Consider the following 27700-nt stretch of genomic DNA (forward strand, 5'->3'; position numbering starts at 1 on the left):
ATTTCCTACCCAAATGTTAAAGAACAAGATTTGCTCCAAATGAAAATGACAACATACCATAATGTAAGATACATGACAGAATTATGTATGTAGCTATAAAAATAAATCATGTAGGCCATACAAGCCCATATAGTACAACCATAATTCATGCAATACTTTTCAACCCATGTGGAAAATCTGTGAAAGTCAGGTAGGGTTAGTTCAGTTATTCCAAACAGAGCTCTGGCCTGATGCCCTCTAGTGGTTTATCTTCCATTAAATAATAACTCCTATCTCAGAACACACTGAGATACTGTGCATGCAGACATTCAGGGACAACAGTGTGCACACACACCTCTATCACATGTATGTCCTTGCTTAATTATGAAATAACCATAAAAAGCAGAGCCACGAGGTAAAACTGTGTTTCAGCTACAAATTTAAATCCTACTCTTATTTTGCAAATCACAGATTTTCAGGCAGGTTATTACATAGCAGTGAATCCCTGACACCTGTAGCTAAAATATAAATCCAGGTTTTTTTAAAAAAAAAAAAAAAAAAAAGAAATGAAATGAAATGAATGTGCAGCTCCTGAAACAAATGTGACTTCAGCTATGTGCACCACTCTATTTTATATGGTTGGAAAAAAACACAGATTCAAAATCATATTCTCAGAATCTGTAAATACTGACAAAGTTCCCTCACAAAATTATCAGAATCTTTTATTTTGTCCTCATTTGTTTTCTTTTTGTGGCTAAAACTTCCATCCAGTGAAATGTAATCTATACACTTAAAGTCACACAAAACTGTCTGAGTCAAGGATCTGTGCATAGCTCTAACAAATGAAATACAGTGCATATGCTCCAGCTGTCCCCCTCCCTAGACAACAATAACAACAACAGCTGTTAGCATCTCGCGTGTAACTCCATTTCCCCGACAGCATCAGCGCTGCAGACCCTCCCCTCTCGTGCGCGACTTTGCCGTGACAGACATGACAGTTATTAATCACCTTTTCTTCCGCCTGTTCGTAAAGAGCTGCTATTTGGGAGCCAGGGGCCGACGGCTAAAATTAGAGGCCTGCTCAATCAACAGGCTGATTTAGTGCTAGCATGTGTGTGTGGTAAACTGTGTGTGTTTGTTGTCTGAGTGCTAGGGCAGATCAGAAGACTGATCCCAGTGGATTTCCTGTTCCTCTGAGCCACTGATTCTGCTTGCTGTCACTTAGGCAAAGCACCTTGATTTTCCTGCTGCAGTGTTTTGGTTCAAATTTTTCACCCCTGAATATTATGTGATGAACAATAATACCACACAATACCCATTCACCCCCCCCCCCCCCCCCCCCCAAACACACACACACACACACCCCAATCACCAGCAGTCAAGCAGAGGTGACCTTTGACATTTTAAAAAGCTGGGTATTAGCTACCTTATCAGTGCCACGCTCCCCCTGTCACCTCATCTCTTACCCTCCCCAGTCTTGAATTATAAAAATAACAATGTGAGGGTGAAAGAGGAGGTGGAGGGAACATGGAGAAGTATGTGTGTGTTGCTTCTCACATTGCATGTAAACCCCGTAGACCAAGCTGACTGTGGGTTTAGTTGGAAACAAATGCATTGGAGGCGGGGGAATAAAGGTGAGGCCGAAGTCAGGTTATTGTGTGCATATGAATGCTTTTATTTGAAAAAGAACATTTGTGAGTGGAAAGCTTTTTGAAGATCTGATCTATTACTATTATTAAAACTTAAGCCATTGCGATCCCTCAGAACTTGAAACACAAATTATTTGGGGCAAATATGAAATTTTTCAACATTTAGTCATAAAGAATTCCTTACACAGGGGACATCAGGTACTTCCAGTTGGTCGGATCCTTTCCATTTGTGATATAGTTGATTGCTGTGTACTTTTTATCACCTGTGTGGCATTAAAGAAGAGACTTTGAAGTTGTCTCTATAACAGATCAGCTTCAATTTTAATGTTTTTAATCCTCTCCAACTCCGAGCTTGTGTGGTATACCCCAAGGTTCCATCAAGGCCCTAATTTATGTTAATTGCACAATTTTTTGCACATGATTTTTCACTGCTGCAGAAAACAGCTCTCACTGAAACCAAGAAAACCAGTCTTTGATCAGGATATTTCAAGTTGCTTTGATGATATGAAAAGCTTTAGTTTGGTTCAATTCAATTTGATTTCTATAGCACCAATTTACAACAGCAATTAGCTCAAGGTGTTTTTTATTGTAAGGTAAAGACCCTACAATAATGGTGAGAAAACCCCCCAAATCATATGACCTCCTATTTGCAAGCATTTGCCAATGGTGGGAAGAAAGAACTCCCTCTTAACAGAAGGAAAACAGCTGGGGAGGAAGACAGGACGAAAAAGAGACACTCCAGAAGAGAGCCAAAGATCAATAATAACTAATACTTTAATTCATAGGGTGTAAACACATGGTGAGTGAAAAGAGATAAAAAATGAAATCCCTTTTTTTCCAGCTGTGCAATGTCAATGCTGATGCAGTTGCCCAATCTAGAATCTGTTTTGTCAAAGAAAGAAAAAAAGATAAAACGCTTGCAGCACCACAGCATCACGAAATTGTTGGACACGATGATGGAACCACTGATGTAAAAGCCAATGAGTTACCAATGATTGGCCACGATTATGTCCGCCACAATTTTCTTCCACGGGAAATACCCCAACTTCTGCTAGTAATGTTACATAACCTGTTAAAATGTGGGCTGATTGTTAAATGGCACCAAAGCGTAACTTGGTTTGGTTGAAAAAAAAGTATAAATACACTCTCTACTTGTTTTTGTACATGGCTGTTAGTAATGTAGGATTCATTAAAACAACACAAGGAAAAGTCTTTTTTTCCTCCATTACTATCCTTTTAAACTCTTTTAAAGTCTTCCCTAGAGTTAATGCAACAGTGAAACTACATGCTGTATTACTGCACACTGGTTACCAGTCCCAGTCTTATGTGTTACTTACAACTGGTTAGGAATTTTATCCTGACATTGTTTAATGATATTCCCTTCTCTCAACACTTGACTTGGTAAGTACCATGTTAAACCTGCTACTGATCAGAATATCCCTGACTCACTCCAGTTTCTGAAGACAGTACTATTTCCTGCGTTTATATGTTTCCTTATCTCACTATAACATGTCATAGTGTCAAATTCTAAGTAACAGAAATATAAGTCTAAAGATTTTATTTTTAAACCTACTAAAAATATACATGAATAAATTTTCTGTAAGGCATGCGTGTATCCATATGTGCTTGTGAGTGTGTGGTGGTCTTCTCTGGGAGGCACGAATCAGTGAATATAAACAGATGGATGGAGGTTAGTGAAGGTCATGAGGGGCAGGTGAACTGCGCTGCCATTACTGTTCATACCTTCTACATTCCCCTATTTTGACCCTTCTCACAGCCCCCACTTTCTAAAGCACACACGCCAAACTCCATATGACCCTCTCCTCCAGCTTCTCTTCTCTCAAACAGAAGCCTTTTTTGTTGTTGTCTATTAAAAATGATTCCACTTGTAGGAAACAGTTCCTGCCAATAAGAATTAGTAGAAGTGTCTTTAAACTGGTTTTAATGAGGTACCTCTCCTAGTTCCCGGTCTGTATCTTTGCTCTTGCAGAACTGCATCTCTTAACTCCCGTGAGATAGCAATATTATGGTTGTGTGCCCTTGAAGTGTTGCCTTCGCGATACCAGACACCTCCCAGTCTAGTTTGGAATGCACAAAGTTGCTGGGACAAGATACTGCTTTAGTCTGGAAAGTGACACAGGTGTGTAATTTGTCTCCTTGTACACCACTACAGTAAGTTTTAAATCAAACAGTCAAGATGCGGTTGGCACTCTTACCCTCACAGCAAGAAGTTCCTCGCTCCGGCGTCCAATGTCATGCTGGTTAAACTGGTAAACTGGGGTTTCTAAACTGGTCGTAGCTGTGGATGTGAGCATTAATGGTTGTCTGTGTCTGCGTGTTAGCCTGTGAGAGACAGGAGACCTGTCCAAGGGGCACCGCACCACTCACTTCCGCTCCCCCTCCCAGTTTGGATTATATAAGTGGTTAAGAAAAGGAGTGAATGGACGGGGCAATCAAGATCAAAGTGCAGATTTTCAGCTTGAATTTATGAAGTTTTAGGGATTACAGTTATTTTTATTTATACCTTATTTTCAGAGGCTCAAATGTAACTGGAAAAACTAACATAATTTATATACAAGGATTGTTTTAAATACTTGGATGAAAATTCTTTGCAATAAATGATGGGAGAATAGAACCAATTAGTGATTGTTTGATTATTTTTAAACCCACTGTGGTGGTGTACAGAGGCAAAATTGCAAAAATTATCTTTTACGGTATTAGATTAGACGGTATTACATTAAAAACACTAAACACATACCTTGCTGCTCAATTTAATTTTCTTTTTAAAATGTCAAATAAATAAACAATAATGTCTATAGAAGTGATTTTTTTTGTCTCGACCTTTGGATTACAGAGTTTGAGAGGGAGGCTGCTGAAGCCAGTGTCACTGTGATACCCCCACCCGAATCTTTTCCTTCTCTCCCTCTCACTCCTGCTATCACTACGTCTCCTCTGACCTTCCATCTGCCCTCTTTCTCCCATCCACATTCCTCTTCAAAGACGGGATGGAGGAGGCAGAGGAGAATAACACTGGCCTTGAGTGCCCACTGCCAAGCCACAACAGCTCATGCACTCATGCACAGGTGCATATCACACACACACACACACACACACACACACACACACACACACACACACACACACACACACACACACACACACACACACACACACACACAGCAACATTCTTCATATTTTTAACTTACATGAATCCATTTAAAAGCAAATCATTCATACATGGCCTTTATCTTTCAACAGGAAGCCTCTGGAGATAAAATACCTCTTTTATAAGAAAGCTGCTCAGAATAGAAGAAACAGTCAAAGTAAAACTCACAAGGATCATGCAGTATACAGCGCACAGCAGTAGGATATAAAACGTCATGGCTAATAGAAACCACAAGTACACATGTTCACATTATAAATATTTTTTCTAATCTCGAATTGTTTCTTCATCTCATAGTGGGAAAAACTGTAATAAAGGTTGTTAATAAAGGTTAATAATGTTAATAATGTAGATGTTGTCCAATTCTTTGATATTTAGCATTCAGCAATTACCTTTGTGCAATAATAAAAATGATGAAATATGCTGTCATTTGACGTACTCACACTGTGGTGTGAAAACATTCATTCAGAATCATTTCTGCACTCTGGCACAGTCACAATATGACAACAATGAAAAGAAGCACGAAAAAGAAGCATAAAGTGACAGAGGAGAGTGAACACCTGACACACACAGAAACATATTTAACTGGTGTATGGATTTATATCTGCATGCAATATTTATTTATGCAACTTATGGTTGCACTGCTGTCCTTCTTTGGCCAGGACACTCTTGTAAAAGAGATTTTTGATCTCAAGAGCTAAATTTTTTCATGGTTAAATAAAGGTTAAAAAGAGGGGGAAATAACAGCTTTTGTATCTATTTTTGCATTTTTACATGAAAAAATCAACAACATAAAAAATGATAGTGCCATATAACTGCACATCATTTTCAACATTGAACTCTTTCTTAAAAGTGTCACACACAGTTGATAGTGTGTGTGTGTGTGTGTGTGTGTGTGTGTGTGTGTGTGTGTGTGTGTGTGTGTGTGTGTGTGTGTGTGGGCGAGGGGGGGCAGACTGTATCGGGGCCAAACTGACAATGGCGAGCTGAAAAAGTTGAACTTATTTGTTCCAGCATCTCCTCTCACAGCCCTGCGTTTTTTACACTCCAGTTGTTTGAGGACAGACATCCTCTTCACATTCTCTCTCTCTTTCCACACACACACACACACACACACACACACACACACACACACACACACACACACACACACACACACACACACACACCTTTCCGTTTCACCTCGCTCTGAACTCGTTCTCCGTTGACCGTGCAGAAAGCTAAATAAACATATGCGGCAAGTCATTCCCAGAGTGCCCCTACCACCACCACCATCACCACTCACCCACCGGCTCACCGCACTCCTCAACCCTGCATCCCCTCTCCCCGATTCATCCCATCCACCCCCCTCCATATCCAGCCTCTCTTCCACACTCAGGTTTCACCTCTCAGCTTCCTGCTGCTCCCAGTCACGCTGACACACACTCTTACACTCAACCTATTCACTGTAGCCGGAGCAGCAGTAGAAAAGTCCTTTTCATTAATAGAGCAGAAGTAGCAAACCTTTATTAAGAAGTCTTCCATTATAGATAAAGGCTCATGATGAAATGACACTTTCAGTAAGAAAAAGCAGAGACTGGCAGCAAAATATATTTAAAATATATATTTTTTAAAATCACTTAAATTTGAAGTTTATTCTATCATATTTTTATAGTTATGAATGAATGAACAAACAGTATTTGTTACAGCTGGTGGAGGATGAGATTGTTTTAATGGCTATATGGCCTTTTTATTTAATATTATCCATCATATTTTCAAAGATGATCATGCATTTAGGAGTTAAATCATTTCAGCATGATTTTTATGGAGTTTTTAAAAGATACTTCAGAATCTTACAGCAAGACCCTTAAATTTGTGTGTGTGAGTGTTGCACGTGTACTAGGACTCGACAGTAAGAATTTTGATAGATAGATAGATAGATAGATAGATAGATAGATAGATAGATAGATAGATAGATAGATAGATAGATAGATAGATAGATAGATAGATAGATAGATAGATAGATAGATAGATAGATAGATAGATAGATAGATAGAATTGGAAGTAAAAGTACTTGCGGTCATTTAAACCTCCACGGGATAGACACTAATTCTGTCTCTGTCTCTCTCTGGCTCTGTGCTTCGGTGGCAGGATTACTTTCTGTCAGCAGTGTGACAGCTGTGTACATCTGGTTGCGTAGGGGCCTCTTACATCTCAATCCACACGTCGTTTCGCCGGTGTCTGGGCCTCCGGATTCACTGCCACTGCTCACCTCATTACCAACTGAGCCACACCTCCATCTGTCCGTCTAATATCTAAATCCCACTGCAGATTAGTGGGGGAGTTGGGGCCCGGAGGAGGAGGAAGGGGGTCGAGGGGGAGAAGGCAACAAAGATCCTGGCGGAAGAGTTTGTGCATGGCGCATGAAGTTATATTAATGATCCCCATGGCTATGTGGTGGCGGTGGTGATGGTGGTGGGTAAAGCGGCTGCATTTTGGGTTTGCGGATTGTAGTAGCATGTGGGGGGCTTGTGGCTACTGTCGTTTGTGCACATGAGTGTTGAAGGACAAACAGAGAAAGAGAGAAACTGAGAGAAATGCCATCATATAAAATCTAGAAAATACTTATTTCTAAAGTTTCTGGTCTTCACATAGTGAAGGTCAGCTGCATGGCAGCCTTCTTTTCAGTGCCTGTCTTTGTGCATATGTATCGCCTGTGTAGACAAAGTCTAATTTATCCTTTTCCTCTGTGCCACAGAGTCACACTGATGGTTAAATACTGGACTGGATCTCACGTTCCCTGTTGAATTATCACTATTGAATGCTATTACTCTGGTATTAATGCCTTTAATATAGAGCACCAAATGTGGAATAATAGTGCTCCTTCATACTCTAGTGACATTTTCTAAAAATAAAGTGTTGCTTTATTATTAAATCAGGCTTTTTTTTTTTTTTAAAGAAATACTTTTAGGGGTTTTTTTAAAAAGTTTTTTTAAGCTTGGAAACAATTGAGTGTCAGTGTGAGAACTATATTACAGTATAAAAAAACCCTGCCAGAATTACCCTTTAAACCTATTTTACCATGCATTACATTAAAAACATATATAAAAACATTAAAAGAAAGCTTGTGGTAGGCCTGCTGAACTAGTTCAAATCAGCACTAGACGTTAATTGCACCTCCCAAGATAATTCAGAGGTGTTATTTTTTTAAAAATTTTTATTTGTTAGTTTTTACTATCTTTTATATATTTAATAATAGTAGAGAAGGATATGTTTGTAATATTAATATTACTCTAGACAAATTAGGCATCATAGATGATGAAATTACCTTAATCATTCTAAAGTAGATTTTTACAGAGAAGGAAGAGCCACCATGGAATTACAAACTATTTCAAACATAAAAGTGACTCACTTAAAAATAAAATAATAACAATATCTTGGAAACTTATACTGAAAAAGATCTTGGTTTGAATTTCCAAGCCAAGCACTTCCGCTAATGATTACTCATTATCACTTCTTTTTTAAAAATATTTTCTTTTCATTTTTCCGGTTGACCAATAGACACTGCTTATTTTTAAGTCAAGGCTGGAGTGTCTATACAGCGCTGATAACATGTGGTTTGATTTTTTGTGTGTCAGCAACTGACTCACTTGCCCTTAATTGCCCTCTCATACTCGAGAGGGCAAGTGACTAAAATGCTCCACCGTTCAAGGGCATTTTCAACCGCATTAAGCAAAACTTTCATCCTTTTTACTCGCAACACTTTTCCACATTTTTCCACACTGTCTCAGTTAATCTGAAGTAAGAAAAAAGTGTAAAACACCACTGCACAGTTTTTGTTCGTTCCTAATATTGTAAATATTTGAAAGCATGCATTTTCTTGAAGCTATAAAGTCATCGACAACTTTTTTTTTGTTTAAACATATTACACTATTTTTTTTCACTGTTAAATTCTGTTAAAATAACAGAATTTCTTAAATCTTTTTATATTCTTTAAAAAAAAAAGGTTTCAAAAAGTGGGAAAGAGAAAAAAAAAAACACAGTCTTGACCGTCTAGCGTTTTATAGCTACACTTGATTCTTTTAGTCCCACACTGCACAAACTTGGTGTTAAATAGGACAAAGTTCAAAACAACCAATGGGTATTGTTTGAGACAGACCTATCTTTACATAGAAAAAATGTAGCATATATTTTTCGCTGGAAGAATAGTGTGTAATTTATCATCCAGACAGATTATCCAGTTATCAGACAATTCAAGAACACGCTGTAATGGCAAGTTAGGAATGTGTGTGGGCTACCCAAAGTTAAGCCGCACAAGAGGAACAAACAAATAAGAAAAAAAGGTCTTTGAAAATCTGATACAATGGTACGACATTTTTGAAAATGAATTATTTTCCAGTGCCCACACTAAGGTCACAAGTGAACGCTTTACTAGTGGGGCTAACCGCATGTGGTAGCACAGTGCCACCTGGTGGATATTTTCACTGAGATTATCTTTTAATGGAATTAACTTTTTTAATATTCTACAATGAAGTTTTGTTGTAGACAAGTTCTAAATATCAATACATTACCAAAAAAAATGAAGTACCCAAAAACAACAAATTAAAAAAGCTTTTTTTTTAAACAGCCACAGTTTAACACTCGAAAGAAAAAATAGTTTTAAATTGCTTAATTATTATTAATTTAAACTGCGCAAGCTATGAGAAAGCAACAAACAAATAAAGGTGATTTTATTTTATTTTTCGTAGCGTTGTGTAAACACACTACATATCCCATGATCACTTGGGGGCGGGGGTTGAAAGGTCCTGTCGCACAGATGAGGTAATAACAAAGATGGCGGCCCTCGGTACAGCACGGTGCTTGTTGCGGAGCTGCTCTGGGGTGAAAAATGTGCAAAGGAGCAAACAGATACTGATGAGGTCTGGCGCGAGGACTTTTTGTAGTGAAACACCAGATAAAGGTGCGTTTTATTGCTGGTAACATGACTGCAGCTCAGGCTTTTTCTTCGCTGTAACGCTGACCTTGTAGCTCGTTGGGCTCAGCAGTTGGGGTGCCGGTGACAAACGCTCACGGACGCTTTATTGTCGCTCTGCCTTTCGGCACCAGCTTCTTTTACAAGCCGCTGTATTTGGAGGTGTTGGCCGGTATAGTCGATGCTTGCTAATCCCAATGAATGATGCTATACAAGCTAAGTTCGTCTGGAAAGTAAACAATCTACAGTTAAACGTAACTGTCACCAAGCCAGACTTTGTAAATTATTTAACTCATTAACTAGCATCCACCAGTGTGTGAATGCGAGAGTGAATGAATAGTGGCATTGTAAAGCGCTTTGGGTGCCTTGAAAAGCGCTATATAAATCCAATCCATTATTATTATTATTATTATTATTATTATTATTATTATTTTTATTATTATGTCTTTCTCTGCAGCTGCCACAGACCATGCAAAGCCCCAATTCACCGATTCAGCTGTACAGGACATCCTCACCAGGATTACAGGCCTGGACCTGCAGAAAGTCTACCGACCAATTAAGCAGGAGCTGAAGCCACCCACGTATAAACTCATGACGGATGAACAGCTGGAACAGGTGCCCTGTTGATGAAGTGTTACAGAGTCCACCCCTTTTGATCGCATACATTCTTATATATGTTGGTGTTGCTTTTGTTTCATCCAAACCTTTTTTTGTGATTCCAGGCAGTCGAGTTAGCCAAAGAGCAAGCTAAAAAGCTGCTGCAGATGCCCCTTGTGTTGCAAGAGAGGCAGCCCATCAGCGATGTGCTCTGTGAGGATAAGATCCTGGACGGCATGGACACAGCTAAATACGCCTTTACAGACATCACCTATAATATTCCACACAGGGTACACACATCTTGCTTTGTGTGTGTGTGTGTGTGTGCGCTTAAGTGGGTATTAGTTGGCTTCCACAAGTCGATCAGCCGCAGTCCTGGAAGAGCAGTAGTTACCCTTCCACATATCCAACGCACGACTCTCGTATAAGATGCTCCGTTTTATTTGCTTTAAGCTTACATTTGCGTCATATCTGCAAGTGTCTTTGCAATCCACTTCCACCCCAGCTCATCTTTTCATGCTGCTTCTCATTTAGTCATCATCACTATTGCTTTTATTGATACCTGCTCTGTGCCAGACTGCCATATATAAAATACAGACTTTTTATTATAGGGGTCCTGACTGACGTGAGCTTCCATAATATATACATCTCTATGCCCCTAATTAGAGCAGGGCGATATGACCAAAAATATTTATCACAATATACATTTGAAAATGTGCAATAACGATATAACTGACGATATAATTGACACTAGACAAAATACTTTACAACTCCACAACTTTATTAGCGCAAATAAAAAAACATCAATGTATTTTCACTTAAACAAGCAGCTGTTTTTTATGTGCATTAAAGTTTAACAGTGCAAATTCCTCGCTGACAGTTTAACCAAAAGGCATTTCCAGTGGAAATTAGCTGACATATCCTCAGCATAACCATGTATAATATCCACAAAACTTAAGAAGTTATACACACACAATGTGATAGTATTATGTTGAAGCACAGTACGTATCATTCCGCGAGGCTCCTGCCTACGATAGCCGTAATGCTCCAACAATCCATCCAACGGTGTGGGTTCGTAGCTTAGCAAAATCGTACTAAAACATTTGACCGATGTTCGAGCGCCGTGTACGACAAAAATCGTTTCGAGGTCAGTAAACACAACCAGAATTCATACATAAGGCACACGGGATTATAAGGGGCTCTGTCGACTTTCAGAAAAATCAAAGGATTGATTTTAAGTGTGCCGTATTTTCCAAAAAACACGGTAATAACGACGGCCTGCTAGCATGCTCTACCAAAAATAGTGCTTTGTTGTGTATCTGACGGACGAAAGCTAAACCAGTTCCACACTGAAGTTGCAGCATTTTTACAAACCAATTCTGGTTCATCCGTTTCATTCAACAACCCGCTTTCGCCCTTCTTATTCTCTGTCACTGCCATGCTTTTTCCGCCATGTGCGTATGAAAACAAAGGCACTGCGCATGTGCGTTTCACCCATATTCTATCGCGATATTTCATTTTCTTATCGTTGCCCAACATTATACCGGTATTACCGTGAACGGTATGATATGGCCCAGCCCTACCCCTAATTGCCTAAAACTCACCAATTTGATATAGCTTTGGATTCAAGAATGTTACTAAAATATACCATATTCTGTATGTCTTTTCAACAGGAGAGATTCATAGTTGTACGGGAACCTAATGGAATCCTTAGGAAGGCCACTTGGGAAGAGAGAGACCGACTTATCCAGGTCTACTTCCCTAAGAAGGGACGCAAGCTCACTGCACCACTTCTGTTCAAAGAGGAGAACCTCAAGGTAGGACCTAAGAATTCTCCTACCTCTCTTTCTTCTTCTTCTTCTTCTTCTTCTTCTTCTTAAATGATATTCCATAAAACTCCTTCAATGCATCTTTTACAGAACTCAGGTTTTATAAGCGGCTTCTGTAGACAAAGGCTTCATTTTGTGCCCATGACTTGTTCCCTTTTATTTTTTTATTGGTCGCAGTGAAAACATCATGTGCTGAAAGTGTTACACTAGAGTGTGGTGCTGGCCAACAGCAGATACTTGGCCTTGAACTGCTGTAGTTAATACGTTTAATAATGGTTGCCTTCCATTTATGTCTGCCTGTTCCAGCGTCGTTTTATTCCTCTTGCTGGGCTCATCGTCACAGTTTGCTGAACACTATTAGCCATTATTGTGATTTGTTGGATCTGTGATTTATTTATTTATTTATTTTTCCCAGTATGTAGCTCATGTTTGCTCTGATATAAAATGTGTTGATGTAATCTACTCTACTTTTTAAAATTGTTTTTTTATTTACACACAGTCAGCATAATCCTTGTTTACACTGATGTTCTATTAACAGGGCTAACAAGGGAAAACTCTTGTTTGGACCCAATTTTCCAAACTTCATGTATTTCAGAATATTGCTGCTTGTATAGCATTACCGTGGATACATTGTATCCATACATGGGCACCAAATTTTAGTTTATTATTTAAATTGCAGATACAAATTAAACTTTTAAGTACCAGAATGGTAAAATCAGTTCCTTTTGTAGTCCACCAGAGGGTGCTGTGGGGTTTTCCTAGCCAGGTCAGCTATGATGATTGTCAGCATGCAGGAGGAACGTTCATTAAACAAATGGGCATCAGAGAAAGAAATGAGAAAAGCACCATCTGCATTAAGATGAAAAATATGTTTGTTTGTTTTTTACTTTTGTAACAAGCCCGGGATAAAGGTGCAGTATGCAAGTGAAATACTCTGAGAATGTTACAAACGTGAGGAGTTGTCTCATGCACCGCTATCCTGAAATACCTCATGTTAAATCAGATCAGTCAAAAAACAACTAACACTTGACCTACTTATCATGATTCAATTCAGTAAAACTTTTTTGATCCCGAAAGTTGGCCCGGAATGAAATGAGAAACCTACCTCACAGTTAACGGTGAGCTAAGAGAATAGGGTACATGCTGAAGCCATTGGAATGAGATATGTGACACTGTCACAGTGTTTTATCACAGACGCAGACCTGTCTAGGCTGTACAGAGGAGTGAACTGTAAGGCCGAGGAAAGTTAGTGTAGAACACAAAGGGTTACATTAACTCGCAGGCTGTGGATTCATATGTGATTAATATGGCTCATTTTGTCTCAGAGGTGCGGTGACTGCTGTCTCATATTCTAAATGTATGTAATGGTACAGCAGTTCACACATTTGCATTCAGTTGTTTGACTAGAATGTGATACAAACAGTTTGACAGGTGGGTGCTGCATTTAATGACAATGTTGGTCCACCTGTGTGCCTAACAATAAAAGTCATTCGAGTGGAAGAGACTGAAAACCTTGTCAACATTTGTTTTAATTAATAAGATTAAGTTTATCACTGGAGGCCATAATTTGCAGATAAATCGCAGTATATGTTATTGCAGAACTCAGCATATCACAAAATGTTTAAAATCACAATAAAATATCATGAGTGAACTTTTGTGATAATATCATAATCTACACATTATTCTGTCCATTTTAAAAAACGGCTATTAACCATGACTGACAACTGATCATCACCTCATGTTGTTCATTGTCATTGTGTCTGGAGGGTTTTCCTCAGTACACTGTTACCCACTTAAACCTCTTTCTCTTCATTAGTTGGTGTTTTCCCAGGACCGCCATGAGGATGTGTTGGACTTGTGCCTCGTCCAGTTTGAACCAGACTCTTCAGAATACATCAAGGTAAAATACCAGTGACCTTGTGGTATTTTGACCTCATCGTTGGCTGCACTGAGATCTGTAAACTCTACCTAGAACTTGTTATGCTGTGAAATTTTCTGTCTTTTTATATGTTCTCTGCTTCATTTGATATGAAGTGAAAAAAGGTGCATAATGAGTGTTGTGCTGATTAATTACAAATGAGCTAAATCATCAAGGTCTGTATTCATTTAATGTGTTTTGTGTCTAGGTACACACGACCACATATGAGGACTTGGACAAGCATGGCAAATATGATCTGCTGCGGTCCACCAGACACTTCGGAGGCATGGCCTGGTACTTAGTCAGTGTTCGCAGGGTGGATGGGCTCATAGTGGACATGCTAAAAAGAGAGCTGTGAGTTTTTTTTAAGCATTTGCATCATTTTAGAATTGAGTTACATTGAGTATGCTGTACCTGCTGGCAAAAGCTCTGATCTGAGCCTTCAGTGTGTGTGTTGGTGTTTCCAGGCTCCAGGATGCTGTAAGCCTCGTGTCTCTGTTCCACATGGTCCACCCCCACAGTGAGTCAGCCCGGGAAGCTGCCAGCCAACAGGCCACAGGCACCGACCTGCTTAAGGTAGTTGAACTGTGACAAACAGTATGTGCCGATTTGTATCTCTGTTTGGCACTTGAGTTCATTTGAAGTCTGTTTAACGTATTGCTATTTGATCTAGTTTACATAAATGGTATTCCTGGATGTTCGAGGCGAATCAGGAGTCAGTATAGCTGTTAAGAGGTCAAATCTAGGCTGTTTCCTGCATTAGACCTTTGGGTTTTTACTCTAAAGTGGGAATAGAGGGACCAGGTCCAGGATACATCAGGTCTTATTTGTTCTCACATGCCTTCAGCCTTGAAGTAAGGGGGAGAGACACTGAGAATGACAACCATTTAATGTGAAAGGTTAGCAGCAGGAGGTGTGGGTGTGTGTCTGTCTTCTACATTCAAGGCCTCTCATTTAGTCACAGTTGATTTCAAAACCCAATCTTAGCTGTGTTTACTACGTCCAGTAATAATACTATTAATACTGTGATATCACTTTGACTGCACTTTAGTGTAATTGATCTCTTTTCTTTTTCCATTTACTCATGTGTGCCCCTGCAGATCTATGCCCAGAGGGACTCCCAAAGGTCGGGCTACATCGAGCTGGCTCTGCAGGCATATGAACAGACTGCTGTTGAGGGCTCTGCTTCATGATTGGTCAATACCTCAATAGAGAAATGCTATACAGAACGTCTGGAAATCCTGCCTCTCATGTATAAAATATGACAGTTTGTTGTTTTTGTGTTGGGCCAAGAGTAAAATATGCTTCTCCAAAGGAAACCTTTTCACATCACAACCAACAATTTGAAGAGTTGGCTGCAACGTCTTGTGAGATACTTTAAGATGTTTGTTTCTTATGCGTAGAAATTGTCAGTGTAGTTCTTTGAATCAAGCTTCATGTCTGCTTATATCATGTACATAAAATAAATACAGCCTTTGTACTTGAGTGTCATGTTATTGGAATTATATTAGAGACTGTGGAAGCTCCTTTAATTTACTCGCCAAGGAAACAGTCACAGTAGCATGCAGTTTTTATTTCAAACAAAGGAAGCAGAAAACCACGTTAAACACACTAACAACAGCAACATACTGTATGTTTTTGATAATTTAATAAGCTTAAAAATAAAATTATGACTATCATTTAAGACAATGAGAAGAACCAAATGGAGGGTTTGCATGATGTGGTGTATACATAAAGTGGAATGGCATGCGGAACATTTAACTCGCATTGAACCGGTGAAATGGTAATTTGGAGTCTTGGATAAAATGCTGTGATGCTTGTGGGAGAGGTATTGCGATTCTTTCCTATGAAGGCTATGTTTCTGTCAGCAAGTAAAGCTTGATGCACTTAGATTTGAGACACAGCAAACCCCAAAGTATTTATTTAAAGATACGAACCATTTAAAATAAAATCATAAAGGCACGCTAGCAACAATGAAGAAATGCCTATTTGTCTGTCAGTACATTTTTGGCTTTAATAAACTGCATATGCAGATAGTGTTGAAATACAGCCTGGTCTCATCAGAGTCGTGGCTGGAAACCAGCATAACAGCTCTGTCCCACTGAGGCATGGACGGGCTTCCTAAAGGTTTTCACGGTGTCTGGCATCATGCCTCGAGAGCAGATACTTTGGGATTTGTGGGCTGCAAGGTAGGTGGGTTGGGCTTATTCCATTGTGTTCGATTAGTCTGGGATCTGGGCAGTTGGGAGGCTGCTTTTTGTCGTGTTTGGATAAGGGTTTAGGCCATAACTAAGAACGCAAATGCCTAATAATATTCACTTCAGTCTTAATTGTTTTGATTTATGAAACTCTCATCACTGAACAGAAAAAAGTGGCTTGTGAAAGGCTAGTTTCTATTCACCCAGGAACTCTTCATCTAGGTTGACATCTGTGGTGTCAATATCCTCCAGGTCAAAGTTGTCCAGATCATCCAGGGCCTACAGGTGTAAGGCAAAACAATTCTGGATTTAACATTCATAGCAATATTAGTGTAACGGGCTTATAAACCTTTGTTTACCTCATTGTTCGCCTCGAGGTCCTCTGGCAGTACCTCAGGTCTTTCAGGACCTTCCTCTTCCTCTTCTGCTGCATGGCCTTCTGCATGAGCTACAGTGAGGGCTAAAACCTCTGGCTCAGCCTTGTGAATAACAGGAGGCTTTACTGGAAGTTCTCCAGTTTGTTTCTCTTGTTCTCGTTCTTGTGCTGGGATTGGCTTCAGTACTGGCACTGCATCTTCAAGCAAGTCTAGCAGAGGATCCAGGGTCAGCTCCGGTAAAATCTGGACAGCTGCGTCCAGTGCTGGAACATCTGTGGTTTCAAAAGAGATGAGCTCCTCCACTGCCGTGTGTGAAGGTGCTGTTTCTGCAACAAGTTCGCACGTAACAGGAGTCTCTTCTGTTTCTGCTGCTCCACCCATTGAACCTGGAACTTCTGAGGCGATCCTATCTTTTTCCAGATCTTGATGAATGATCATTTCCCCAGGTGCTATAGGCTCGGACGCAACTTCATTATCGACCGTCAGACCAGCGCTAACCAGGACATCCTCAGCTGCTAATGCCTCATTTGGTGCTTCTTGTGTTGTTAGAGTGGTTTCTGTTTCCGAAGCACAGACAGCAGGTGGAGCTTCAGTTTCTGGAGATAATTCCTGAACGTCTTTCTTCACGCATGACCTGACATCTTCCACAGGACTGAGCTGTACCATCTCAGCCTCCTCATCAGGCATCCTGGTGATTTCCTCTACAGAGACTAGAGTGTCTGCTTTAGTGCCCACCTTCGCTGCTTTAAACTCGCATGATTCTGACACTGCTTGTTCTTCTGTAGCAGCAGTAGTAGGAAAAGGGTCTGCTCCTCTCAGGACAGATTCTTCTTCACTTGCTGAAACGGGATCAGTCGACTCTTGTTTTACTGAAGTGTCCTCCTCCACTACTGCAACTTTTGAATATTTACTTTCTGTTACTGCTGGCACAATGGTGGCCTCACTAATGCTCTCCGCCCCTTGCTTTAAAGAAAACACAGAACGATCAAACTCAGAAAAGGAGTTGCAGTGTTTGCTCAGCCGCTGGCTTTAATCATCTATTTAAGTTATATCTTTTTTAAAATTTGGATACTACATTTACGTTTTACAGAAGGAGCAACACTGTTCTCTTTCATGCACCATGTGCCATGAAAGAGAACAGTCAAGTGTGAAAGGAGCTGAATCAGTGGTAAATTTGAATGTTTTTTTTTTTTCGCTTCTCACAGTGAACCATTACAAATCTTTACAAATCTTTTTCATTTTTGTTATCATCCATTAGCTAATATTGTTACCCTAAAAACACATATTAGGTTAGGATATTACACTGTAGTCATGATACCATGGAAGGAAATTAAAAAAGACTGGTATGCTGCTGTGACATTTATAGTAGCTTAGGCACTTATCACAAGAGCAGCCTGTTTGACTGCACTGACTGAATGAGCATGTGTAGAGATGAAGACTGTGCTCTCACCTCTGAGTCAGTAATTTCTCCTTTAGGTCTAAAACCTGCTGATTCCTCCAGAAGACTGCGCTCTTCATTTGGCTAAAGAACCAAAGAAATGGGAAAAGTGGGATCTCAGACTCTTAACTTATGTTCAAAGCATGAACAGCTATAGTCCAACGAGCTTTGCAGAAAATGCAAAAAATCTTAGATGCTGATTTAACTTTGAAAATACAGTTCGACTGACTCTCACACTGACCGTAATGAGAGGGTATTCTGAAGCAGGTCTGACCCCGACATGAGTCTCCTTCAGGTACTGCTCAGCCAGCAGGGCTTGCTGGAAGCCAGGGAACAGGTTGGTGTACTGGCTGGGGTCAGCCAGAGCATCTGCTGCCTTCTGGTTGACCTTAGAAAGACTCTCCTTCCAGAGTTTCACCACCCTGAAGGAAGAGAGGCACACGCATCGCCACAGTGATGCATAATATATTATAGAAATTCTAATTAATAAGAAAGAACATTTTTCTAAAAACTCTGATTCAGACTAGTAATTATTTCAACAGCTGGGAGGAAAACAGGCACACCAAGTGATACATGCAGAGGTTCTTCAGGACACAAACAGATAGGCCCACAGGCAAAGAGTGTTACACTTGGACATATGTTAGGTATTCATTAGAAGCAGCATTACCTTGAGACATGGCTGGGCAAATATGTTCTAGCCAGGAATGCAGCTTCTGGCAGTCGATCTGTTTTGATCAAAAGGTCCAGACATTTGTCCACTCTGAGCAAATACAAAAAAACAAAGATGGTGGTGACAGAAAAAAAGAATAAAGTTTAAACACATAAGTCAGTTTAAAAACCTCCTTTGTGCTCTTTACCCCTGACGCACTAACCTCCCCTGCAGGAAGTAGGTGAGGAAGGCCACGTTGGTCTTCCCATCTCTCTCTGCCCCCTCAGCCAGTTGGCCCACCATGTCAACGTTGCCTGAAGTGGTGGCCAGAAGCAATAATCCCCCATAATCCTGAGCTTGGTGGAGACACTCCTGAGCCAAGCTAAACTGGCACTTTGTAGATGCAAGCTCTGCCAGCTGCTTCCATTTTTGTTCTGACTGACTCGGCCCCCGCGAGCAGAGGTGCCAAAGAGACAGGAGAGCGGATTATCTCAGGACGAAAGGCATGAACCTCGACAACAAAACACTGTAAAGCGGTTACTAAATAAGGGACACCGGGTCTGTGACTCACACTGTCAGGCTTGTATAGGGGAAATAACGGATTCTGCGCACATTATGCATCAAATTACACAGCTGTTGATTAAAAAACAAAACCAATAATCATTGATTTATTTATGTGAATATACACCACACAACTATTCCACTCTGTAGCTTTAGCTAACTTTAGCATTTAGCTCAGAGTAGCACAGTGCCTAAAGACATCCTTACATAGCCGCTAACATTTAGTAGCTATAGAAATTGTCCAGGCTCTCACCTCTGCTTTCAGGGCCAGTTGATAGGCTGTCTTGAGCTCTCCCAGCTGCAGAGCAAGTTCAAACTTATGCTCTGGGTCATTGGACACAGCGAGGGCCTGCTGCCTAAAGCCCTACACAGCACAAAATAACATTCTCATTAGTCTATATTCTGTATATTATCCTTTCTCACTCGTTGTGATGGCCAGCAGTAGAGTCTAGATATATGAAGCAATATGAATAGGGGAAAAGTGACTGCGTGAGAAGCCAAAGCCCTTGCATGATAAATATGTTTTATAAGAAACACACAGAAATTCTGCCCAGAGGTATCACACCATCTGGCTGCCTCATGTTCTGTAAATTATGCATTCGTCCAAGTCCTGAATTTTTACTCAGCCAAAGGAGCAAGAGAAGCACAAAGATGGATTTCCAAGGGTAAAAGCTGGCATGCAAACATACCTGTTTCTCCAAGAAGCGGGCTACACGGGTCTGCTGCTCCTTGGGAATCGTGGGTAGAACCTTGTCAGCAGTGCTGAAGTCCTTCCTCATGACAGCTGTCTGATATTCTAGCACAGAAAGCAGCAGCGAATAGCTGATAACGTTCAGCTCCTTGTCTCCGAGGTAGAGACGGTCATCCTTCGGGATGTAGCCCAGCAGATACATCGTCCTACACCAAAGAAAGACTGTCTGTAGTTTTGAATTTACTGGATAGCAAGTGGAAATAAAACGTGAAATAAGACACTAAATGGATTCATAGCCATACAACAGATTTTGCAGCATTACAGGAACATTTATGAATATGCCAAGGAAAAAAAACTAAATGGATTTGCAGATACATATTTGTGAGTTTACCTGTCCATGTGAGCAATGGTGATTATCTCTCCTCCTACATAATAGCTGAGTCTGTTAACAGAGCTGGTGTAGATGAAGCAGTCTCCCACCCAAACCCCTGTCTTTACCACCTCTTGGACCTCCCCCAGCACCTGACCAGCAGGAAAAAGAGGACAGACATAAAAGAGATTGAAAAATGATCTAAAAAGGTAACAGAATTCTATATAAAAATAGTCTAGACAATTAACCATGTGAGTCTCTGACCTCAAAGGCAGCCTCTATCCCATCTTCTGTCACCCCTTCTTTAGACTCCTGGGCTGTGGACACTTGCTCTGGTAGGTAGCGCAGCACGAAAAAAGACTCATCTGTAGCGATACAGATGAGCTCCCCAGAGTCAGACCACAAGACCTAAAGACACAATTAAAAAAAACCCAAACAACTCCTATTAGAAAGCCACAGTAGTAAATTTAGTATCGATTTAAGCTGATAAAGTGCTCATTGGATTATAGCTGACATGTTTAGGCTGGATCTCAATACGCCGGATCAAATCAGAGCTCTCCCAGTCATAAAAGGCCAGGCCGCTGTTTGACCTCACTCCTAGTAGGAAGCCACCAAAGATGCCTGTAGGGATGCAGGATAGTAATACATAGGCACAGATACTCACACGTATGCTCTCAAAAATATATTCAACAAATTCAAACAAAAACGTGACATGAAACTCACCTTCAGCTCCAAATTCAGGTTTGAATGTCTTCTTCTCTTTGAAGTTCTTAAATATTTTGACACTGTTGCCTTCTCTGACTGCATACCTATAACAACATTTATAATAATAATAATAATAATGTACCAGACCACAGGGGACTTACAGTAAGGCTAATCAGTCCTTTGACCATTTTCAGGAGTACATATTTTGGGTTTATGTTGACAGTTCGATGAGCAAGTTGAAATCCTGTTTTTAAAAAAATCACTCTCCATTTAATCATTAGTTATTATTAATCTCTGGCTCTTCTTCACAGCATGTTTCTGTCCTCTCTCTCTCTCTTTATCCCCAAACAGTCTCAGCAGATGGCTGCCACTCCCTGATTGTCCAGGTTTCTTCCTGTTAAAAGGGAGTTTTTCCTTACGATTGCTGCCAAGTGCTTTACTCACTGGGGGGTTGTCTGATAACTGAACTTTTTGCTGTATTGCTGTAGGGCCTTACAATAACAAAAGAGCCTTAAGGCTACTGCGATTTAGCAAATAAAACTAAATTGAACTGATTTGAAATTGGACGATGTGTAAAATGTAAAAAAAAAAAGAGAGCAAGAACACAACACTTTGCAAATCATATGAATGCTATGTTCATTTGCAAAAAGTACAAAGGCAACATATCAGAGTTTGAATCAGTCTGAAGTCTGATTTTATCTTAAGGTTAAATTCATTTGATGTTACTATTACCCCTGAGTTACATCACATTAAGAATATTCTGTGATTTTTTTTGAGGGGGGAACTGATGATGTAGATTTTTGAAAGCCAAATATATTTCAATTCTTGATGCAAAATATAGATATTTAGCTGCTCAACAGAGCCTCCTTTTTCATATTTCTTATTTCAAAATGAGCCAAATGGTTTTAATGGGCGATAGTTCTATCTTGCAAACAGGCCCATTTACACACCTAGACTCTTTTACTATCAAGCAACACCTCTGTAAATAGATTAAGAATATGATTTGGTTTTGCATTGTTGAAATAAGCTAGGTCTTCCCTAAAAATAAACTCAGTCCTCAGACCTTTTTTGGAAATTGGGCTGTACCACTCACCCTATAAAATTGCAACTTTTTACAGTGTTTACTATTTCCAGTATTTACTCTGAGCTAATCAGCCTCTGCATATTTAGCATACGTGTGATATTGGTTTTCTTATCTAAGTCAGCACAAAGTATATTTTCTAAAATGCTGAGCCTTAATGTAAAGGTAAAGACTTACTGTGAAGAGTCGTGTGCCCAGATAAACTCCAGAGCTGAGCCGAAGCTCTTGTTCCTCAAAGCCATGGCAGTATAGATGATATACTCCCCATCCCCACACACCACTACAAATCTGTCAGTGTGCAAATATACAAATTACACACATGATTATCAAATTATACTTTAAGATTTTTACCCCAAAGACTCAGTGAGCACGCAGGCTGCCACTATCTTACCTGCACTGAAACGATCATAGGCATTACACAATTACACTGCAGTTAGACATAAATCTAGTTCAAGTCTAATTTACACTTTAATAACGGTCATATTTTGGTTAGAGGAAAAAGAAAGATTAGTCAGAACCTCATGCTGTTTCCACCCAAAGCCTGGCGCTTTACCTCCCATTAGGGCTGTGTCGGATTGTCTGGGGGTAAATCTCACAGCTTCCCAGGTCTTTCACACTCAGAGGGAGCCTCTCTCCATCCCTTATCTCAGTCTCTGTCAGTGCCTTTAGGTTGGCCTGCTGCACTTCAGAGTGACGAGCCCAGATGACCTTCCCGCTAGAGTCCATGGACATGACGGGCTCCACTCGACCAATCTGAAACAAAGAGGGAGTGGATGAAGAAGGATTAAGAATAATAAAGGGAAAAAAGAGAGAAAGGTATATGAAGAAATGGAGGACAGAGATGTTACATCATCAGCTGAATCTTAACCACGCCACTACTTAAAAAGTCCATTCAGAAATCTGTGAGAAAACTACAAATATAACGACCTTGATGATGATGCTGCCTTCATCAAAGCCTATAGCCACACTGTTGGAGCCGGGCTGGCCACATATGCACCACACCCGCTCCATGCCATAGTTGAGTGTGTTTTCCAGCCGGTAGGTGTTGGAGTGCCACACACGAACAGTGCCTATGGAAAGGACAAAAGGTCAAACTTTAAGCAAGATGCCGTGCCCATTTGGGAGCAGAAAAATGTACGAATGTTTGACCCACCATCTTCAGCGCCTGTGAGAATGATTGGCAGCTGAGGATGGAAGCTGACGCAGGTCACATTCTGAGCGTGACCCTCCAGAGTCTGAACACAAGTTTTGTTCTAGGGAGATAAAGCACACACTGTTTATTGTTCTTTTCACATGTGGTAAGTTTTTTATATGAATGCACATGAACATGTGTGAATTGTCTATATCAACGCTGAATAACTGCTTAAGGACAACGACTTTGCATATAATGGCTATATAACACCTTCTTACTTTTACTTCTACTACAGATGCACCTCTTACTGTTGCAAAATTAAATGGGAACAGCAGAAATAGAAATGGTTACATAGATATGGTTTTGCTTTCCATTCATGATAACCATATAAGTTATTTAACTGTCCTGATTTAGCTGTATTTAGAATAAAAGGTGTTTATCTTTAAGCCTTATTTTGCTTTTTAGCATGTACAGCGTACATACATAAATTGTACCAGATATAGAACAAAATCTAATACAAAGGCCCCTAATGTCCAAAGTAATAATGATAGCACTTAATTGTGTCTAGTTTTTAGCTAATGAGAATCACTATCAACAGTCCCAAAGAAAACAAACACTTCATCAGGGCAAGGAAATTTCAGCTATGGGTACCAATGTTCACTACAGTTTAAGGCAGACCTGAGACTCTTTCAGTTACGTCTTCAGACTAAATTTGCAATCTGTGCTTCACACTCTGATGCACACACACACCTCAGCCGCCTTAACTGAAAGCAGCTTTGCCCAAATGTTGTAGATGGAAACCAAAGATGAAAGACTCCTTGGGTTGAAGCTGTCATTAACCTTGAGTCAGCACTACATGTTTTTCATATTTTTACATACTCTGGTAGATTGTGGATACTTTTATACAGTGCAGCAACATCACCGCTGGCTCAGAGAGCTAACTTCAAATATGAAACTATCAAAAGACTTGATAGTGCTTGATTATCTATTTTGGAGTGGCGATGAGAGTTTGGCCTTTTGTCCATCATTTTCCATGTTTGCTTTTATAGACTAAAGAGGAGTTACACTGATGCAGGAAAGATAACAGTGTTACCATTTGAGTGACCGTGTTTTTTATAGTGCTGACAATCAGACCATCCAAAAATCTCTGCATTACATTTTTTTGTTGAGTGAAATTCTAATATTTTATTTATATATTAGCCCTAATTAGCAGGTAGCTGTGTCTGTGTCATGCACTATGTACAGTGTTTGGATACTCCTTGCTAACCAAGCTAGTTACTGTTAGCGGATGAGTTAGACGTGAAACTTTTCATCCACAAATCAAATCAAATCAAATACAAATGGTCAAACTGAAGGCTTGAAAATAACAACATATGTCCATCTTTTATATACAGGTTATGGTGGAAATATTTTACTGTAGTATGTTGTTATTTTATTTTTATTGTTTTTGTGTACCTCTTTGCATGTTTTGTATAATAGATGTCACATAATTATGGCAATAAACTGTTTTGATCCTAGGGTGCAGAAAGGAAGAAAAAAGCAGTCTAGTGTGTTTGTGATAACCTGATAATCCCAGATCTTGACCAGGCGATCATCAGCCCCTGATATGAGGTACGGCTTGTCTCCTCCACTGTAGTAATCAATACAATTCACTCCCTTCTCATGGCCCTCCAGAGTAAAGTTGGGAGTCTTGGAGCCCAGCTGCCACACCTACAGTACAACAATTGAGTTGTTTATCACTGAGCAACTGAATAATGTCAGCAAATTACTGCTCCTGTCTCACTTAAATTGTATTGTTAGCAGTAGTGTTTCTCAAAATGAAGACCACCAATCCCCCTTTTCTTCCTCCTGTAGAGAAACTACACCTGTGTGTTCCTCCTTTTTGTCTCCTTTAACTTAATTTAAACTGAAAAACACTTTCATTTCTTCATGGCTTACAGCGGTCTTCCTTGCCTGCTCTTACAATTACTTTCCTGTATTTGCTAGGTGTGCTTGTGTGTATACCTTAATAGTCCTGTCCAGAGAGGCACTGGCAAACTGGTTGTTATCTCTGGGGTTGATGACAATCTGCATGACATAGTGAGTGTGTCCCTCAAACACCTGACTGCACAACCACTTTCTGTCCCAGTCCCACAGCTTGATCAACATGTCATCTAAAAACACGGAAACACGAGAAACGTAATTTCAATTCAATTTTATTTACACACCGAAGCACCACATCACAAAAAAAAGCCAGACACGGAAATGCCGTCCAACTGCTGTGATCGGTTGGGGTGAGGGAAAAGGCAAGGAGAGAAGAGCGTAGAGAGACAGTAAACAAGAAGCAGGAAAAAAACATGATGATGATGATTACAGCTTGCAAAGTTTAAAAAGTTACATGCATGAGGTAACATTTTATATGAGAGCATTTGTGTTTATGTGAGTATGTGTGGCGGCAGTTTCCTACCACTGCTGGTGAGGATGTACGGCTGTGTGGGGTGAACAACGATGCATCGGATGTAGTCAGAGTGAGCCTCAAACAAGTGAACTCTCTCCAGCGTGTTGTAGTTAAACACTCGGACCTGCATGTCATCCTGCAGACAGTCAAAGAGATTTGAATTTCTCTGCCAATTAGAAACGGGTCATCTACCAAAGCCAACATTACACACAACAGACTCATTCTTTTTACCCTTAAAACTGTCACATTTGTATTGGTATTTGCACAAAAAACATACAGTAAAAATAAAAGATTTGAATCAGCAGTGCACATGAATCCAAATACTTACGGCTCCAGTGATGACCCAGTGTTTCCTGGCTATGAACTTGGCCACTCTTACAGGCAGATCACACAGCTCGAATGTTTTCACTATCGTCTACACACAGAAAAAAGCCCCATGCTGTCAGACTACATCACCATTAAAGACATCAAAAGCACAGATGAAGGAAGATGAAAAGATTGGTTATTTCGTGTAACCACTTAACGAGCGATTAGGGGGGAGATCAAACGGCTTTGTACAAATGCGCAGAGATGGATGGTGACCTGTGTTTCATGGTTCCAGACCACCACGGTGCCGCTGTAGAGGCTGACCACCATCCACGGCTCAGTGGGATGCAGGTCCACACTCTTCACCCGGTCTGACCGAGCTGTCAGCTTCCGCTTGATGTCCAGTCTCAGAGGCTGTGGAATAAGAGTGAAAAGACAAAGAGATAATAACGCTGCAAAAATATGTTAAAGTAAGCTTTAATCATCCAATTTTGTCAGTAATCAGCGTGTCTCAGCTGCGGTTTGATTTCAGTTTTTGGCTACCTTGAGGGTGGGGTTGTGTCTGTTGATACTTCCCATACCAGATTTTATATGCATGCCTGCTCCATAACAACAAGTCCTTTCAAGTCTTTGCATAACTCTGCTTATTTAGTATTACGAATGCATGTTCAAAGTATCCAACAACCAAAGGACAAAAGTGTTTTTTCAGCCTTTTCATTGTCTCATTTTGAGAGTTTAAGACATACAAAGTTATTCCAAGTTATTATGTCACAATTATTATGTCGCTGACAAACACCCTTAAAAAAACTGCAAACGAAATAACTATATTTTTTTTCATAAAGAATAGTCACATAAACAGTTTAGTGTTTCAGTTGTACCTACCATGGCTGCACATCGGTGAGTCTCTGCGGTGCTGTCCACTGTAAATACGGGCCTCACTGCTGCCTGCCTGTGGAGCTCAGCGGAGGAAGTTTCTGTAAGAAAGTTCGAGGAGCTGCAAAAACTACCTCCGGTACAGATTTTCCAAAATAAACCTGAACGCCCAAATTTCGACAGCGTTATAAAGCCAAATATAGAACCAAAAGGCTCAGTATAAACACCCGTCTTGTAGATTTTGCTAGTTTTAAAAGCGTTTGTGCAAATAAGTGACTAGTATTTCTTCAATAACAAGATGTTAGCTCTGTATGTTCACACTTAGGAAAGCTAAGCTAGCAGTTGTTCTGCACATATAAATATGGTTTAGAAAATGCCATTTTATAACAGGTTTTCTCGTTTTCAGAGCTACACAATAGCTGTGAATATTTTTTTTAACTATTAGGTATAGTAATTAATGCAACACTAAATATATAAATGTAGATATTTCAACAAGTTACAGTGGGCTATACGGGATAGATTGTATCCTGTTTTACAGTATGTATGCAGGTTTATATATGTGCTGCTTCCTGTTTTTTGGGGGTGAGCACCATTTCAAACACATTTCAATTCGTATTGCTCAGCAACAGCATAAATCTTTTCTTGTGAAGACAGAAATTTCCGGCCTGTATATCTCAGCCGCTGTGTGATGTACACAGCTTCCTCCAACGTGGATTCTTCCGCATTTCCTGTAGAAGCAACTCACGATATCACTTGTACACTTTTACCTCCGCATTTGGTTCTCAATAATTTCCAA

General features: G+C 40.0%; 2 protein-coding genes across 2 annotated transcripts; one reads left to right on the forward strand and one right to left on the reverse strand.

The window, feature by feature from the left end:
* Positions 1 to 9585: 9585 nt before the first annotated feature.
* On the forward strand, positions 9586 to 15566 carry mrps22 (mitochondrial ribosomal protein S22). Its single transcript, XM_084951154.1, has 8 exons — positions 9586 to 9730; positions 10200 to 10357; positions 10465 to 10629; positions 12013 to 12156; positions 13985 to 14068; positions 14295 to 14440; positions 14554 to 14662; positions 15187 to 15566. Exons 1-8 carry the CDS (start codon positions 9604 to 9606, stop codon positions 15277 to 15279), a joined length of 1026 nt encoding a protein of 341 aa, XP_084807280.1. The 5' UTR covers positions 9586 to 9603; the 3' UTR covers positions 15280 to 15566.
* A 46-nt stretch (positions 15567 to 15612) lies between these two features.
* LOC146374216 (coatomer subunit beta'-like) lies at positions 15613 to 27061 on the reverse strand. Its single transcript, XM_084951153.1, has 22 exons — positions 26914 to 27061; positions 26308 to 26445; positions 26054 to 26140; positions 25735 to 25861; positions 25293 to 25441; positions 24852 to 24998; positions 23310 to 23409; positions 23084 to 23226; positions 22710 to 22909; positions 22334 to 22444; positions 21094 to 21179; positions 20885 to 20991; positions 20635 to 20778; positions 20392 to 20522; positions 19999 to 20206; positions 19563 to 19673; positions 18972 to 19186; positions 18767 to 18859; positions 18341 to 18521; positions 18112 to 18183; positions 16644 to 17624; positions 15613 to 16563 (listed from the first exon to the last, which is right to left on the reverse strand). The coding sequence occupies exons 1-22, from the start codon at positions 26914 to 26916 to the stop codon at positions 16480 to 16482; spliced, it is 3618 nt and encodes a 1205-aa protein (XP_084807279.1). The 5' UTR covers positions 26917 to 27061; the 3' UTR covers positions 15613 to 16479.
* Between the last annotated feature and the right edge of the window lie 639 nt (positions 27062 to 27700).

Source organism: Perissodus microlepis, chromosome 14, assembly GCF_051167445.1.
Source record: "Perissodus microlepis isolate ML-2025 ecotype Zambia chromosome 14, ASM5116744v1, whole genome shotgun sequence".
Lineage (NCBI taxonomy): Eukaryota > Metazoa > Chordata > Actinopteri > Cichliformes > Cichlidae > Perissodus > Perissodus microlepis.

Coding starts and splice junctions, on each gene's coding strand:
- mrps22 (XM_084951154.1), top strand. CDS start 9,604: ATGGCGGCCCTCGGTACAGCACGGTGCTTGTTGCGGAGCTGCTCTGGG. Junction 10,630..12,012: donor CCTATAATATTCCACACAGG/GTACACACATCT, acceptor TCTTTTCAACAG/GAGAGATTCATAGTTGTACG. Junction 12,157..13,984: donor TCAAAGAGGAGAACCTCAAG/GTAGGACCTAAG, acceptor TCTCTTCATTAG/TTGGTGTTTTCCCAGGACCG.
- LOC146374216 (XM_084951153.1), bottom strand. Junction 20,992..21,093: donor ACCTGAATTTGGAGCTGAAG/GTGAGTTTCATG, acceptor GCATCCCTACAG/GCATCTTTGGTGGCTTCCTA. Junction 18,522..18,766: donor TTGCCCAGCCATGTCTCAAG/GTAATGCTGCTT, acceptor CTCTTCCTTCAG/GGTGGTGAAACTCTGGAAGG.